General features: G+C 40.2%; 1 protein-coding gene across 12 annotated transcripts in view; it reads left to right on the top strand.

The window, feature by feature from the left end:
* PPIP5K2 (diphosphoinositol pentakisphosphate kinase 2) overlaps positions 1-16,538 on the top strand; it is a 90,381-nt gene that overhangs the window by 15,901 nt on the left and 57,942 nt on the right. For 11 of the 12 annotated variants that reach the window (XM_054032168.1, XM_054032167.1, XM_054032175.1 and 8 more), the window contains 6 exons: positions 59-149; positions 2,666-2,751; positions 8,117-8,271; positions 9,253-9,354; positions 11,991-12,152; positions 16,119-16,240. In XM_054032168.1, coding sequence (XP_053888143.1) covers positions 59-149; positions 2,666-2,751; positions 8,117-8,271; positions 9,253-9,354; positions 11,991-12,152; positions 16,119-16,240 — 718 coding nt within the window. The remainder of the gene's footprint in view (positions 1-58; positions 150-2,665; positions 2,752-8,116; positions 8,272-9,252; positions 9,355-11,990; positions 12,153-16,118; positions 16,241-16,538) is intronic. The other variant, XM_054032170.1, reaches the window with a different exon arrangement.

The raw sequence follows: 16,538 nt of genomic DNA, 5'->3' as shown, positions 1-16,538 counted from the left end.
AAATACTTAAACACGACACTAGTAAGTTAATATATATTCCTTAATAAACCTTGTTTAGGATTTCCACTGGACAAAGCAGTTGCCTATGCAAAACTCAGGAATCCATTTGTAATCAATGACTTGAACATGCAGTATCATATACAAGACAGGTAAGTAATAACCACAAATTAGATATAAACCACTTCAGCTCTATTTTACTGAAAATCAGCAAATAAAAAAAGTATTTAAGACTGTGAAATACTGGTGATATGTAATATCTTGGGATTGTCATCACAATGACAACACCAATATATGTATCATTCTACAGTAGTCTAGTAAATATACTGGCTGACAGTATCTCAAAAATAGTGTGTGGTGTGTGTGTGTATATATATAAAAGGGAAGGACATTAGGGACATACCTAAGCGAGATAACGTGTAATTACTATTTTGACTGCAGTGGTACCCATTATCTTTCCAAACTGAGAAAGATATATATATATATCTATGTTCTTATGTTCTTACATACATGTAGAAGACAGTAAATTACAAAACAAATGACTAGTAAATAATAAATAGGTGTATCTTGTTGACCTTAATCTGGTATTGGACTGTACTGCCTTTGATCAATCCTTTAGAATTATTTATTGCTTTATATTGTGGTATCTCTTAGAGGCCTGGTCTAGGTCAGGACCTCATAGTGCTAGGTTCTGTACAACCATATAGTAAATGACAATTTTTGCCTCAAATTGTTTACAGTCTGAAAGTAAATCTAGAATGGAGTAAGGGCGGTGCCTTTCTCAGTTTGGAAAGATTTAGCAGATAGTGGGTACTACTGCAATCAAAATAGTAATCACAAGTTATCTCGCTTAGGTATGTCCCTAATGTCCTTCCCTTACCCACACCAGTTGAAGCTCAAGCAGTGAGATCCTGATGTTGAGTTTTTAAAATTAATTAGGAGTTTAATTTTTTTTACTTTCAACTTTGTTCTGTGGAAACATTTGTAATTACTGTCAGTCTCAAAGTATTATTTCATAAGCATTTCACTTTGTCGTTGCACAAGACACTTAGTGACAAACATTGAAAGATATTGGCAATGGTAGAGGCCGAGATAGTAATTGTGAAACACGACAGTGGTTGTGAAACAGAGAGGTTTAGCTGAAATTATATTAAATTGGGGTGGGCAAACTATGGTGAGCCGCACCATGCGGCTCAGCCCCACTCTGGCTGGGGCGCTGAGGCGGGGGCCTCACCATGCGACTTGGCCCTACTCCACCTGGGGTGCAGGGTCGGGGCTGCATGACGCGGCTTGGCCCCCGCTCCAGCGCTCTGGCCTGCGCGCAGGGTCGGGGCCATACCACGTGGCTCTTGGAAGCCGCAGCATGACCCCGCTCCGGCTCCTACGCACTCCAATGGGAGCTGCAGGGGCAGTGCCTGTGGATGGGGCAGCGTGCAGAGCTGCCTGGCTGCGCATAGGAGCCAGAGAAGGGACATGCAACTGCTTCCGGGAGCCACTTGAGGTAAGCGCTGCTCGGACCCTGCCCCTCCTGAGCCTCTCCCCACGCCCCAACCCCCTGTCCCAGCCCTGATCCCACTCCTGCTCTCCAAACCCCTCAATCCCAGCCCGGAGCACCCTCCTGCACCCCAACCTCTCATCCCCAGCTCCACCCCAGAGCCTGCACCCCCAGCCGGAACCTGCACCCCTTCCCGCACCTCTGCCCCAGCCCTGATCTCCCTCCCATCTTCCGAACCCTTCAGTCCCAGCCCAGAGCACCCTCCTACACCCCAAACTCCTTATCCCCAGCCCCACCCCAGAGCCCGTACCTCCTCCTGCACCCCAACCCCAATTTTGTGAGCGTTCATGGCCCACCATACAATTTCTATTCCCTGATGTGGCCCTCGGCCCAAAAAGTTTGCCCACCCCTGTATTAAACAGATGAGTCTCACTGAAATGCACAGAGAAGTTAGTTATGTCCCAAAAAGTCAGATGTTACAGTTCATATACTATTTGTTATACTTATGTACAACATTATTTGACTGTAGAGTTCATGTAGTTTATTTGCAAAGTTTTTATCCACAAAATTTATGTTAAGCAAAAGTCTGTTCAGATGTTAGTGTTCTGAGTCCCCATTGTCATCCAAAGTATCTTCTCTATCTGCATCATGACCTGGAGAAGAGCTCTGGGTAGCTCAAAGCTTGTCTCTTTCACCAACAGAAATTGGTCCAATTAAAGATATTATCTGACCCTCCTTTTCTCTCTCCATCATGAAAAGCAAATATTAATAAATGAATAGTTAATAAAGTATAGAAACACTGGAGCCTTTTGTACAGTAAAAAAAGTACAATTTCAGACACCTACCAGTTGATGACCAACAGTTGTTGCAACAGTGCACAAGCATTTCAGCAAATTTGGAATTGCACTTGCATGAAGCAAGTCTCTCCATACTCTGCTGTTCCTGTCTTGTGACAAGCTAAAAGTGTTGGCATTGCAATTCGCACTAGTTCAGTGACATTGGTGTGAAGTGCAACTGTCTAAGTAGACATCCCTTAAAGCACTGCCTACGTGAACAGAGTACCATGATAGTTATGATTATATAAAGTAAGCTTTGGGTTTCATGGACTATAAAATGTAAAGATTGTTCAGACTTTATCACTTTGGTTGGATAACCTTTGTGATCTTCTTTTAGGAGAGAAGTGTATAGCATCCTCAAAGCTGAAGGCATTTTACTTCCTCGTTATGCAATTCTGAACCGTGATCCAAACAACCCCAAAGGTAACAGATTTTCCTAACTTTCTTATTAAGGTTCTATTTTTACAACTTGGAGTATTTTGTTAAACATTTTGAATGGTAACCTTTAACGTTCTGAACCCTCTGCTTCCCTGCACCCACTTCTGTGCCCCTTTCCTTTAATTCAATCAGTGACTTCCTGCTCTTTGCAAGGGGGAAGGAGATGGGGAGGAGCAGATGCTTACAGCAAAAGTTCTCTACAAAATGTAGTTTTTAACTCTGCTATGGAGGTGCTTCAGACAGATTTTGGACTTGCCATGGTCCTTCAGAAGCAGTCCCATCCTGAATAACTTTACCAAATCTGACTGGCTGGTCTCCCTCTGCCCAATATAATGAGACCACACAGGGCACAGATATTGGGAGACAGTTGGAGGAGCTAACATTTTGAGCTGGCTGAGGGCTGTCGTTCTGGAGAGTGCTAGGGATGAATTGGTACCAAGGAGCCTGCACAGTCAATGTGTTAACACGTCAACAGACTTACAACAAAGATGTTGCTCCTGGGCTAAAGGGGTCAACATCAACAGTTATGGCAAATATGCAAATAACTTCATAATGAAACTAGGCTGTCCAAGCTTCTGTTGATCTAAGGTATTTATATGACCCTCATCTCTAAAGTATCTGAATGCTTCACAGTCTAATGTATTTATACTCACAACATACCTGTCAGGCAAGGAAGTGCTACTATTTTATTTCAATTCCCATCTCTAAAATATAGAGACTGTATTTAATTAAATAAATACTACTGGGAATTGTGTGATTATGAGAGACTTTAATTTTCCAGATATAGATCGGATGACAAATGCTACTACTAATAATAGGGCCTAGATTTTCCTTAATGTGATACCTGACAGATTTCTACACCAAATAGTCCCCAAACCAACAAGAGGTGATGCCATTTTAGATTTTGTATTGATGGGTAGTTGAGGACCTCCTAGAAGAACTGATGGTTGGAGACAACCTTGGTTTGAGGGCTCATGAGCTAAATCAGTTTAAACCAAATGGAAGGAGAAACAACAATAGGTCTGCAACTAGGGTCCTTGATTTCAAATCGGAAAACTTTTAAAAATTAAGAGAATTAGGGAAGTGGACTGGACTGGAGAACTCAAGGATCTGAATGTGGAGGAGGCTTGGAATTACTTTAAGTCAAGGTTGCAGAAGCTATTGGAAGCCTGCATCCCAAGCAAGGAAAAAAAATTCATAGGGAGTGGTTGCAGAGCAAACTGGATAAGCAAGTGTCTCAAACAGTTGATTAAGAGAAAGCAGAAAGCCTACAAGGAACGGAAGATGGGATGAATTAGCAAGAAAGTCTACCTCTTGGAGATCAGAAAGTGTAACTGTCTGGCTGGTGGTTCTTGCCGACATGCTCTGGGTCCAACTGATCGCCATATTTCGGGTTGGGAGGGAATTTTCTCCCTGGGTTAAAGTGGCAGATACTTTGGGTGGATTTTTTTGTTTGTTTGTTTTTTTTTGGTTTATTTTTGCCTTCCTCTGCAGCATGGGTCACTTGCAGGTTTAAAGTAGAGTAAATGGATTTTCTGTAACTTTAAGTCTTTAAATCATGATTTGAGGACTTCCATAAATCAGCTAGAGCTTAGGGGTCTATTACAGGGGAGGGCGGGTGAGGTTCTGTGCCGCCAGTCTGCAGGAGGTCGGACTAGATGATTACGATGGTCCTTTCTGTCCTTAAAGTGTGAGTCCTTGAGAGGCAATCCATCTGTCCTGAAAATTCACTCTGCGTAAGATTGTTGCCTTGGAATTGGATTCATTCATTGTTTTTTAAAAAAAACAGAAGTTTCTTCCTCACTAGAAGTGCAACTCTCAGTACATCCTTAACTGCATATCGGCCTACTGATGATTCCCTAATACATTTTTTAAAAATGTAACAAATTTTAGTTTTTATATAAGTCTTGTAAGACGCTATGTCTAAAACTGAGAAAGAATCCAGAAAAAAAGGGTTTAGGGAACATTGGGATTGAGGGAAATACCACAGTTGTTTTCCGTGAATATAACTAATTTCCTCTTTGAAGGGAAGTTGAATGGTCTGTCATAAAAACTGGAAAAACTATGCTGTTTAGAAGGCAAGCTGAGAGCATAGGTCAGAATTTTCCAAAATGATCGATAATTTTTGAGTAAAACATTCAAAGTGCCTCAATCACTTTCAGTTGATTTTGAGTGAAATATATGTCCCTTTTGAAAATAGGGCTTGGGCTCATAAGTTAATGAGGCATTTTTGGAAAATTGTACCCATTGGTACCTCAAAATTTGGAAGCTTAACTTGATTCCTGTTAGAAACCTGAATTTCAGAAAGTGCTGAGTACCCCAGATTAGAAACTGTTAAAATAATACAATGGGCCAATCTAACTTCAGACTTGGTATAACAAAATATAACACAGCTAGATGGACAGGAGTTAGAGCAATAAGATAACCTGGCAAAAGCTAGTGGAAAGTATAATGATTTTTTTTTAATGTTGTGTGTGTATATAGACTCAATATTTCATGTCACTGCAATAGAAAGTCATAAAGGGATTTGAATGAGGAGAGACTAGTGGCCTGGTATCTTGCCTCAGGAAAGGCATTCCACATATAAAGGCAGCTTGAAAGAAAATGGGATATTTGAAGTGGACTAATGGGATATCAAGACTGGTATTACTAAGATGGTTTGGCAGGAAGGCCATTAGAGACCCATTTTTTGAGACATGGATGTCCTTTGTGTACTAGTTCTTAATCATATTTATAGTAGAGACATTGAACCTGGATCCTTCTAATATACATGGACAAATATTCTCTCACACCTGATGTTGTCGGAGGAGGGGAGAGGGAAGAGGGAATGATGATGCAAGTATAGCTGTGATAGCCATAAAAGAGAGTCTTCAAAAATAATTCATAAAGTCACTTACTTACATCATCCATTTAACTATTGAAGTCTCTTTGTGTTCCCCCTTTTTATTGTGTATTGCATTTGAGTCCAGTAATTTAACTACAGTGGTAACATCAGGCATATGAGCAATGAAATAAGGTTGGATGGTAGATCAAGTTTCAAAGTTCCTTTTGAACTTTCCTTAAACATTTTAAACAATTGGATAGACCAGTATTTCTTCATTACCTTTTTCCTCCTCAGAAAAAGGCACTCATTTTGATCAGATTCTAGCTCTTGTATCATAAACTTTTTAATCTACAAACCACAGCGAGGAAATTACACACGGCCTGCTTAAGCAAATAAGCTGGCTGGACTTTGTGCAATAGGCAACTTGAAAAAAAGTGAACTCGATTCAGTTGGAAATTGCAATACAAGGTACTGAAAGTTTGCCAAGTGTTTCTGTATCCATTATGATGCAGTCTTACAGTTTATTCTGTTAATAAATACTTAGTTTCAGAGATTTTAAGATTTTTGTATTTTTAATTTCATTGGTGGTAGAATTGTAGCATGCTATATAAGTTATCTCAAAAATCTGAATTTCTATCCAAGGGTTGGTTTCTAATCTAATATATGGCAGTGAACACGATTGGTTTGAGATGATTAAACAGACACTTTGGGACAGATCATTCATAAAAATAGTACAATATTTGAAATGGAACAAAATGATTTCTTGAGGTTATGTACAAGTATATGCATCTTCTTGAAATAAGAGAGTTGGGGGGAGAGATGCTAAGGTGAAGAAAACATTGATATACCAAGGCTGGCTCTGCCCAGTGTGACAATGATGGCTCATTTCCCTGTTCTGTAATGTCATGGGGATTGTTATGAGCAGGTGTTGCAGCATAGAGGCTGGCTCTCTCGCTCTCTCTCCCTGAAATTGAGGGACTGAGGCAATCAGATTGAATTAAAAAAAGATCAGTGATTTAAAAATAAATCTTTTTTTAAATAGCATTTTTTATTAAAATACAATATTTTTCTTTTAAAACTATTTTCAATTGAATTTGAAATCATAACTCACATTAAGAGCTAAACTTACTATAATCTATTCAAAAATAGTTTAAATAAAAAAAAATCAGGCAATGCATGTTTGCTGCCAAAGTTTTAAAAGACAGACCAGTGAACTGGTGGAAGTCGCTGGCTAAGCATGTGGAACCAGTGTTTGTTGACGCGCTAGACCAGTCTTTGATAGCAGTAGCCTCTTCTGCAGGCGCAGAGAATATTTTCTTTGTTCAGTTTATTCAATTAGTTGAGTTAAGCAACTAGTTAATCAAAAGTTGAGAAACCAATTGGGAGCTACAAAAGTAGGAAAGCTTATTTTTCTCTTCCACTGTATGAATAAAAATGAGGTTTAGAGGATGAGATCTATTAGTTCTAAAATCTTGAAGGACATAGTTACCAGAAACAATCAGTTCAGTTCACTAACTATTGGTAATACATCCTTTTTTTAAACAGATCAGTCAGTTTTAAATGTAAAACATGTTTTGAAAAACTCATTCTTCTTCTGTATCATGCACATTTAAGGTAGTTTTATTTAACAATTAATTTTAAAATGCTAGTTTTATACATTTTTAATTGAATTCAAGTTTCCATCCACAAATGACAAACCATGAATAGTCTAGTACATAAGAAATGTATCACTCACCATTTTCTTCCATAATAAATGGATCAATTAAGCACCTGAATAAATATATGTTAAATTATATAATTGCTTAAATAAATATGTATAGATAAAGTGTATCCTTCTGGGTAGCAAAAAGAAGTACCAAATTATACCAACCATTGAACATCTGCCTTTCTTTAGGAGAATAAAGTACAAAGGCAAAATGTGATTAAAATTGGTGATTTAGATCAATTTCATGTATGCTCATTTAACTCATAATTAAATTGCTTTGATTTAAATCAATCCATCCAGTAAGCAGGGGTGGTAGAGATGCTGGTGTGTTCTTTCTCTGTGCCTAGATAATGCTTGTAAATCACTGTTGCACTGAGAAAGTACCTCCCAGTGACCTACAGGGAAGAAACACAGATACTCCCGAGACAAGGTGAGTTCCCTTCCTGCACTTATAGGGATGGCAGAGAGATGCTAAGTTATGGAGTGGAGGGTGATGAGCAGGCACCAGTGCACCATAGTTCACTGGGTTGTTAAGTGTTTTAGGGCTCAGCCCAGCACTGATGGAGTAGAGGTCCATCCCCAGTTTGTACCAGGGAGGTGTTCTGGTGCCAAATCTGGGTCCGTTCTTAGTGCTTCCTTCCTTGAATAACTGCTCCAAACATGATTTATAAGAACTTAAAGTGGTGATTCAGTTTCAATAGTTCAATATTTTTTTTGTCTTAACTAATAAATTGTTAATTTTTGGAAAGTGAGTAATTGTGACTTTTATTGTATATACCTTTACCGCATAATATGTCTTTACTTTATGCTTATTTCTCCAGAATGCAATTTGATTGAAGGAGAAGACCAGGTGGAGGTGAATGGGGAAGTTTTCCAAAAGCCATTTGTAGAGAAGCCAGTAAGTGCCGAGGACCACAATGTATACATTTATTATCCAACATCTGCTGGTGGTGGAAGCCAGAGACTTTTTCGAAAGGTGAGGAAATTGCCACACTTAAAGTATTTAAAAAAACTATTGTACTGAATGACTGTAATCTTGGTTCTATTATAGTGACTTAAAAAAAACAACCAAACCCTGAAATACCTTTGGAGAATCAGATGCAAATCTACACAAGCCAGAATCAAAAGACCAAATTCTCTAGCAGAGGTATGGCCTTTGTACCACAGAAGTTGTGCAGAAAGGGTCTATAATCTACCTGCAGACAATTTCCTTAACATAGAGGAGGTCTGCTAGGATATCTACACTGCAACCAGGGTCTGCTTCTCTGCCCACCATCTTGTGGTGCATATGAATGGATTCATTTTCAAGAATACAAGTTGCCTAATATACTGGTGGTTTAAACTAAACTGATGAGAGAACATACACGAACTGCTCTTGAGGAGGTTGTTGAATTTTCACCTCAAATACTCAAACAGGTTGGAACGGAAGCTGTTATAGAGATCTGTTGACCTGAATCTGTTGACTAAAACTAAAACAAGGTTCTTTCTAGTGACAATGCATTCCTACTAACTTTTGATTAATTAAAAAGTCATTGCAATTAGCAGTGAGGATACATACTGAGGCTGGATATAATGTAACTTTGTGTATAGCCTAAATGTAGTACTGTGTAATTTCAGAATCTGTGCCCTTAATCTGGTAGTGCTGCAGGATATTAGCACAGAGGTAGCATTGTACCATTTTATGGTATAGAAGTAGTCAATCATTTGGGAAACTTTTATTTAATATTTTCAACCTCTATTAAATAGATATGACTTCATAGTCAAGTCTCTAAATAGTTTAATGTATTTGTATCTATAAAGCCATCCTTTGTGGAATATGTTTAGTTAGTTATCCAAAAGCAGGAGGGGGAGGGAATTGTGGAAGAAGAGACAGAAATCAGCTCTGAGAGTGTGCATATTTAAGGAGGTGAAAGGGTCTATCTTAAAGAAAGGCTTTAATAGAAAATATTTGTTTCAGATTGGCAGCAGGAGCAGTGTTTATTCCCCTGAAAGCAATGTGAGAAAAACGGGCTCCTACATTTATGAGGAGTTCATGCCTACAGATGGCACTGATGTAAAGGTATGAAACTGCACATTCTGATTTATATTTAGAACAGTCAAATACTCCAAGAGCTTTGGCAGTTTTTGAGATGTAAATGTGTCTTGTGGGATGGCAGGGCTCAGGCAGGCTCAGACTTTGGTCCCCCCTTGTGGGGGTCGTGTAATAATTTTTGTTGTCAGAAGGGGGTCATGGTGCAATGAAGTTTGCGAATAATTAGTATTAGAAATTATTAGTTGTTGTTAGTAGACATTTGAGAAGTATTAGTATATTTACTAATAAACTGTGACTAATTATAAATGTACACTGCTTTGGAGAAAATACACTAAAAGTACATTGTTAATACATTATCTATACTTTTTTTTAGTTCATTTGCTTTATATATTTAGTTTTTATTAATTTAGATTTAAAATAATTATAAAAGACTAGGCATCCTCACATTATTATTAATAAAATAAAATCCCAGCAGTGTTAAAATAATTATTTCAGCAGGAACTCAGTCAGTCACCTACAGAATTTCCTTCCCTTAATTGTGTGGGGAGTAGATCCTGGAAAGTCACCAAATTCATGTTATTTTGGACCATGGGAGGGATCAAGTGCCAGAGTCTCTGAGCCCTTGCTGCGAACGCCCTACCAAGAACCCCCTCTTATAATGAGGGGGAGATCCTGCTTGGATACGTTGGCTGCCCACAACTGTGACGGTATGGCATGTGGAGAGGCAATCTTTCGGGTAGGCCTACTCCCAGGCTAGATAGAACTTTATGGGTCATAACCAACAGGTCCACCTGGAGACCAGTAGGAAGACGGTGCAGTGCAGATCCCAGAGTACTGATGTTGTATACTCCCAGTTAGATGCCTTGCTTGGTAAGCAAGCTGCTGCATTGTTCACCATTGTCACTCTTCAAATGTTTTTAAGGTGTAGCCTCATATAGAACACATTGCAGTAGCTAATCTTGAGGTTATGAAAGCCTGAGTCAGAGCCTCCTAGCCAAACACAGATGGTAAAAGGCGGCCTGTGTCGTAATACAACCAAACAGAAGCTGGGGTTCTAAAATTAACCCTAAGCTGCAAACTCTCATATCTAATGGATGTATTCCAGCAATCAGAGGGACTGATGTTACCTCCACCATCTCATCCAATTGCTTCCCCAACTCTGCTCACCCTCATCCATTTCTTAATCTCAGTTAGACACTGCCTGAGCTACTGAATCACATCAGATGTGATGGAGATGTACAGTTAGTTGGGTGTCATCAGCAAGTTGCAAACACCACGCATCATGCTTTCTAACAACCTCATATACACAGTGAACAGGACAGGTGACAGAAAGGCATCCTGCAGGAGCCATACCTGAGAATTCTTTGGGAAGAGGAGCAATTGCCCACAACTACCTATTGACATCTTGGAGAGAAAAGAACAAAGCTATTGAAGACAGAGTAGTCCTGACAAGTAACACCTCCCTATGATCAGTGGTATCACGGGCAGCTGATAGAAGTAGTAGTGCCTGTATAGACAAATGATCTTCATCCAGGAGGAGATTATTGACCACTGCAGTCTGTGCCAAAGCCACGCCTCTACGTAGTGTGACAAGGGCCTAGGAGGTCAAAGACCTCTAGATACGGTGAGAGTTGTCTCACCACAACCTTCTCCTGGGAAAGATGTGATACTGGTCAATAATTAGTTAGATTGTTAGTGTCAAGCGATGACTTCTTCAGTAAATGCCACACTACAGCTTCCTTTAAAGTAATAGGCAGCCTGCCAGCTCTGAGGTATTAACAGACTCCAAAAGTAAAAGACCCAGTACTTTTCCATTGGCCTTATCGCCCAGGAAGGATATACATTCAAAATACAGGTTCAGGTATGAAGTTCTCTCAGTACCTCAGCAAGTATTAGTGGCTGAAATTCTAGAAGAGAAGACGAGGCCCTTGTTCTCTCAAGACCAGATTCTGCCACCACAGAAGCATCCCTAATTTGATCAATTTTGTCTGCAAAAAAAATGAAGCAATTTCCTCACAACAGGCGGTATTTGGACTAGCTCCCAAACTGAAATAGTTCGGTAAAACCAGACATTTTACCACTCCAAAAAAAAAAAAAAAATCTGCTGTCTGAGACTTTGCAGGTCCTATGGTGGAGGAAGAGAACTTATTCCTTGCTTCCTGTACTGCCACAGCATATGAGTTTGATCAGTTGTAGCATAAATATTTTTTTTTAGCCTTGGCACAAGACCTCCACTACTAGTGCTCTAGCCATCTTCCTTCCTGCTTTATTTGTCACTGACAATGCATCAGGCTGGATGTCCTGTGAGAACAAAGCAAAGAGGGAGCCTAGAAGCTACCTCATCATTGGTTAAGAGCATTACCATCTAATTTGCAGAGTCTATATGACAGGATGCTATTAATAGCTTCAAACTGGGTTCTGCGGAAACCTGCACCCTTAGAACACACAGGGAACTGTGGTTAAGGGTGTGATTAAGGTATAAGGGAACACTTACACCTGCTGGTGTCCTCTAGATTGAAGGTTGGCCTGTGGGTGGCCACACAGTAATTTTCTGTGTAGACAAGCCCCTGTAATGTTTTTGAACATGTGTATGCCGCTACATGATCTGAACTTGACATAAACTCAGTGTAGCTAAGTTAATAACTTCTAATTTTTAAATAAAGGTGTACACAGTAGGTCCAGACTATGCACATGCTGAAGCTAGGAAGTCCCCAGCTTTGGATGGCAAGGTAGAACGAGACAGTGAAGGAAAAGAAGTGAGATATCCAGTCATCCTGAATGCAAGAGAGAAGTTGATTGCTTGGAAAGTGTGCCTTGCATTTAAGGTAAACAGACCACTTACTAGCTGATAAAATGTGTAGTACTAATTGTTTACTATGTGAAAATTCTGTTAGTCAGTGCTCATAAACAGAGGTATTATTGTTAGAGATCTCCTGGGATGGAAAAAAAAATTACACTCACATTTTCTTTTTTTTTTTTTTTTTTTTTTTTAATTCTGGTGGACTTCTCCTGTTTTTAAATAATTAGTTTTTTAATATTCTTATTGCATACTGTCAGAGGTATGCAATACGGAAAACCTATTCTACTGCAATGTCTTCATGAGTTGCTCTGCCTGTGCTGGAAAGAGGGCAAAGTACCACAAGAAATGAGACGCCAACATCATCACTCTCTATAAAAACAAGGGTGACAGGAGTGACTGTAACAACTATCGTGGCATTTCCCTTCTTAGCATTATGGGAAAAGCCTGAATAGTTGTCCTGAATAGACTTGCAGACCATTGCAGACAAAATCTGTCCTGAATCACAGTGCGGCTTCACAGCTGAAAGGTCTACTATCGCTGAGACAACTACAAACAAAACAAACAAAAAAGAGAACAAAAAATGCCCGTTTACATAGTGTGACAGGATCAGGCCAGATGGCTACAAGAGAGTGATAGAAGGCAGATATATTAGCCTCAGATTAAGCAGGTCCCTTTTCCCTGGGTAAGGTAACAGGGGCGGTTCCAGAACAATCAGAAACTTGCTGGAACCAATTAAGGCAGACATGCTAATTAGGACACTTGGAGCCAATTAAGAAGCTGCTAGAATCCATTAAGACAGGCAGGCTAATCAGGGCACCTGGTTTAAAAAGGACCTCACTGCAGTCAGTGAGGGGCGTGCAAGGAGCTGGGAGCAAGAGGCGCGCAAGAAGTTGAGAGTGAGTAGGCGTACTGCTGGAAGACTGAGAAGTACAAGCGTTATCAGACATCAGGAGGCAGGTCCAGTGGTGAGGACGAAGAAGGTGTTGGGAAGAGGCCATGGGGAAGTAGCTCCAGGGAGTTGTAGCTGTCACGCAGCTGTTACAGGAGACACTAAAGACAGCTGCAATCCACAGGGCCCTGGGCTGGAACCTGGAGTAGAGGGCGGGCCCGGGTTCCCCCATCCTCTCAATTCCCTATTTGATATAAGAGAAGTTGGTCTAGACTGTGGGTCCCACCAGAGGGGAAGGTCTCTGGCCTGTCCCCCGACCCATTAGGTGGGCCAGCAGAGACTGCAGGGGATTGTTCTCCTCCTTTTCTCCATGCTGGCCAGTGATGAGGTTAGCTTTGTGAACGGCAGGTTTGTGCCACTAACAAAAGGAGCCAAACTGAGGACTGACAAAAACCTCTGAGGCGAGCAAATCTGCCAGAAAGCGCAGAACCCACCAAGGAGGAACTTTGTCACAGCAGCCTTTGTCGATCTCACAAAGGCTTGACCTTGTCAGTAGAAGTAGACTATTTACGCTTCTAGAAAAGATTGGATGCCCCCCCCCCCCCCCCCCAAGCTCTCAAGCATGATTTGATCTTTCCATGAAAACACATATGGCACAGTTCAGTACAACAACTCAGTTTCTGAGGCTTTCCAGATGCATAACAGAGTTAAGCAAGGTTGTGTACTTGCCCCAACTCTGTTTGGGGTGGGTCTTCTCCTTGCTACTGAAACACGCTTTTGGTTCCTCAACTAAGGGAATCTACTTGCACTCAAGATCTGATGGGAAGCTGTTCAATCTTGCAAGACTCAGATCTAAAACCAAGACTTGAGAGGCCCTTATCCAACACCTCCTCTTTGCTGATGACGCAGCAATGACAGCCCACACAGAAGTCAATCTCCAAAACCTTACAAATGGTTTTTCCAAAGCCTGCCAAGACTTTGGGCTTACCATAAGTCTAAAAAGAATGAACATAATGTGCCAAGGAGTCGAGAAAGCACCCTCCATCAAGATCAACAACTATGAACTTGAAGTGGTAAACAAGTTCACATACCTGGGGTCCACTATTGCAGTCAACCTTTCACTTGAAATGGAACTCAACATCCACATTGGAAAAGCCGCCACAATGTCTAGACTAAAGAAAGAGGGTATGGCAAAACAACAAACTGACAGAACACACAAAGATCTGTATGTATTGTGCATGTGTTATCAGCACACTTTTTTATGGGAGCGAGATGTTGACCTTATACTCTCATCAGGAAAAGAGGCTCAACAACTTTCATATGCGTTGCCTTCATCAAACCTTTGGCATCTCCTGGAAGGACAGAGTCACCAACACTGAGGTGCTCAAGCGGGCTAGCATACCCAGCATGCAAACGCTGCTCAACCAGAGATGCCTCTGCTGGCTTGGGCATGTGTGCTGAATGAATGATGGGCGCATCCCAAAGGACATAGTCTACAGCGAATTGGCATCTGGAAAAAGACCCAAAGGACACCCAAAATTGTGTTTCAAATATGTGTGCAAGTGAGACCTCAAAGAAATGGACATGGATGTGGACAACTGGAAAGATCACACTCAAGACCGCAGCTTTTGGAAACAAGAGCTAAACAAAGGTCTCCTGAGTTATGAGGGGAAGCAGTCCAGCTTGGCAGAGGAGAAGAGCTTGCAGAAGGCAGAGCCCAAAGGGTCGAAACATCACCTTTAAATGTGACAGATGCAGCAGAGATTCTCTCTCGAATATGTCTCTTCAACCACCGCCGCGGCTGCCATAAAACAGAGTACATTTTTTACCTCTCAGGGTTGGATTCCCATGGTCTCTCGAGACTGAAAGATGCCTACTACTGCCATTGTGGACAAATAGAGAGATCTGAATTCAGAAAACTCATACATAAAATATACAACTGTAGATTAATGCGACATGCATATTTTTCTCTCCTGTTTTGCATGTGTGCATGCTAGCTTACATTCACTCAGTTTAATTTGTAAAGGCTGATTTTTTTTTGTATTAAACAAATCTGTTTGCATTCAGCTTGCATAATCTTAAATATATGTTTTGTTGGGAACAATGGGCCTTTAGTGATGCAGTTGCAGTTAATCACATAGGTGTGACTCCTAACTGGTGCCAGCACTGGTCCCAGTGCTAGAATATATTAAGCTGTAAAGTCTTCAGTGATGTCAGAACCAAGAGTCCCAAATAAAATGTATAGTTTTTGTATTTGAAAACTAATTTGAAATAATCTGGGAAAGGAGCAAAATGTCTTTACTAATAACTATTTAAGGCTTACATCTACACTTTGAGCTAGAATGTGATTTCCCCTCCTCATGTACGCATACTCAGGCTAGCTCTCAGTAAGCTAGCACAAGTATAACAACAATGTTGCTGTGATAGCACTAGTGGTGACTAGTGGAGGCACAGCTGAGCCATGTTCAGTACATTCCCACCAGTTTCAGGCATGTGGTTCTACTCTCACACTATCTTTGGGTTAGGAACTGTCTTTTGTTCTGTGTTTGTAAAGAACCTAGCACAGTGGTTCCTGGTCCATGACTAGGGCTCCTATAGTAATACAAATAACAAATAATAATAATCTGAAAAGTGACTGTTAAAATGGCATTAGTGCATCAAGTTTATAAATAGCATATTTTTTGGTAATTCTGAGAGATAAGAAGATGGTGTGTGTATGTGTTTCTCTCTCTCTCCTTAACTCTTACCACTACCAGAAAAGAGGATTCTGCAGTCCAAATTCTATGGACAGTGGGAGTTCTGAAGATAATGTGGATGCACAAGTGTAACGGAAAGCAGAATTTGGCATGCAGAATTCATGTTGCTAGTGATGTGTGAGAAGTTAAGAACTCAGGTTGGGATGTAAGGCAAGTAATTAGGAAAACATTGTGTATAAACTGAACAAATTTAATATGGAGTCACTGAAGAACAATAAATATAGAACCCACAATGCCATTTTTGTGTTGCCTTTTCAGATCAGAACCATACTTAACATGCAGGTCTGGAAACACGAGACCCTTGACTGAAATGGAAACTGTGCTTTTCACTATTTATTCTTAACAGCAAACAGTTTGTGGCTTTGACTTGTTGCGTGCTAATGGACAATCCTATGTCTGTGACGTCAATGGCTTCAGTTTTGTGAAGAACTCCATGAAATACTATGATGATTGTGCGAAGATACTTGGGTAAGAATTCATTAATTGATATTATATGATTGGTTTATATGTTCATGCAATCATTTCTTTGCTATGGAAGTTTTCATCCAGTTTCCAAAGTATTTCTGTCTTAAGCATTTTTTTTGAGGGCTCCTTTTACTCGAGGGTTGAAACAAGTTCAAGGAATCTTCTGGATAGTTTTTTCTTTAAAGCAGGAAAAGCCTTTGCTTTTAAAGCAAGCATCATCTAGAATAACTAGAAATCAAAAATAAATTTATAAAAGTTTGTTTATTTTTTTTATTTTCATGTTCATTCCCCTATGCCTTAG

This window comes from Malaclemys terrapin, chromosome 6, assembly GCF_027887155.1.
Source record: "Malaclemys terrapin pileata isolate rMalTer1 chromosome 6, rMalTer1.hap1, whole genome shotgun sequence".
Classification (NCBI taxonomy): domain Eukaryota; kingdom Metazoa; phylum Chordata; order Testudines; family Emydidae; genus Malaclemys; species Malaclemys terrapin.
This window is presented reverse-complemented; position numbering and strand designations above follow the sequence as displayed.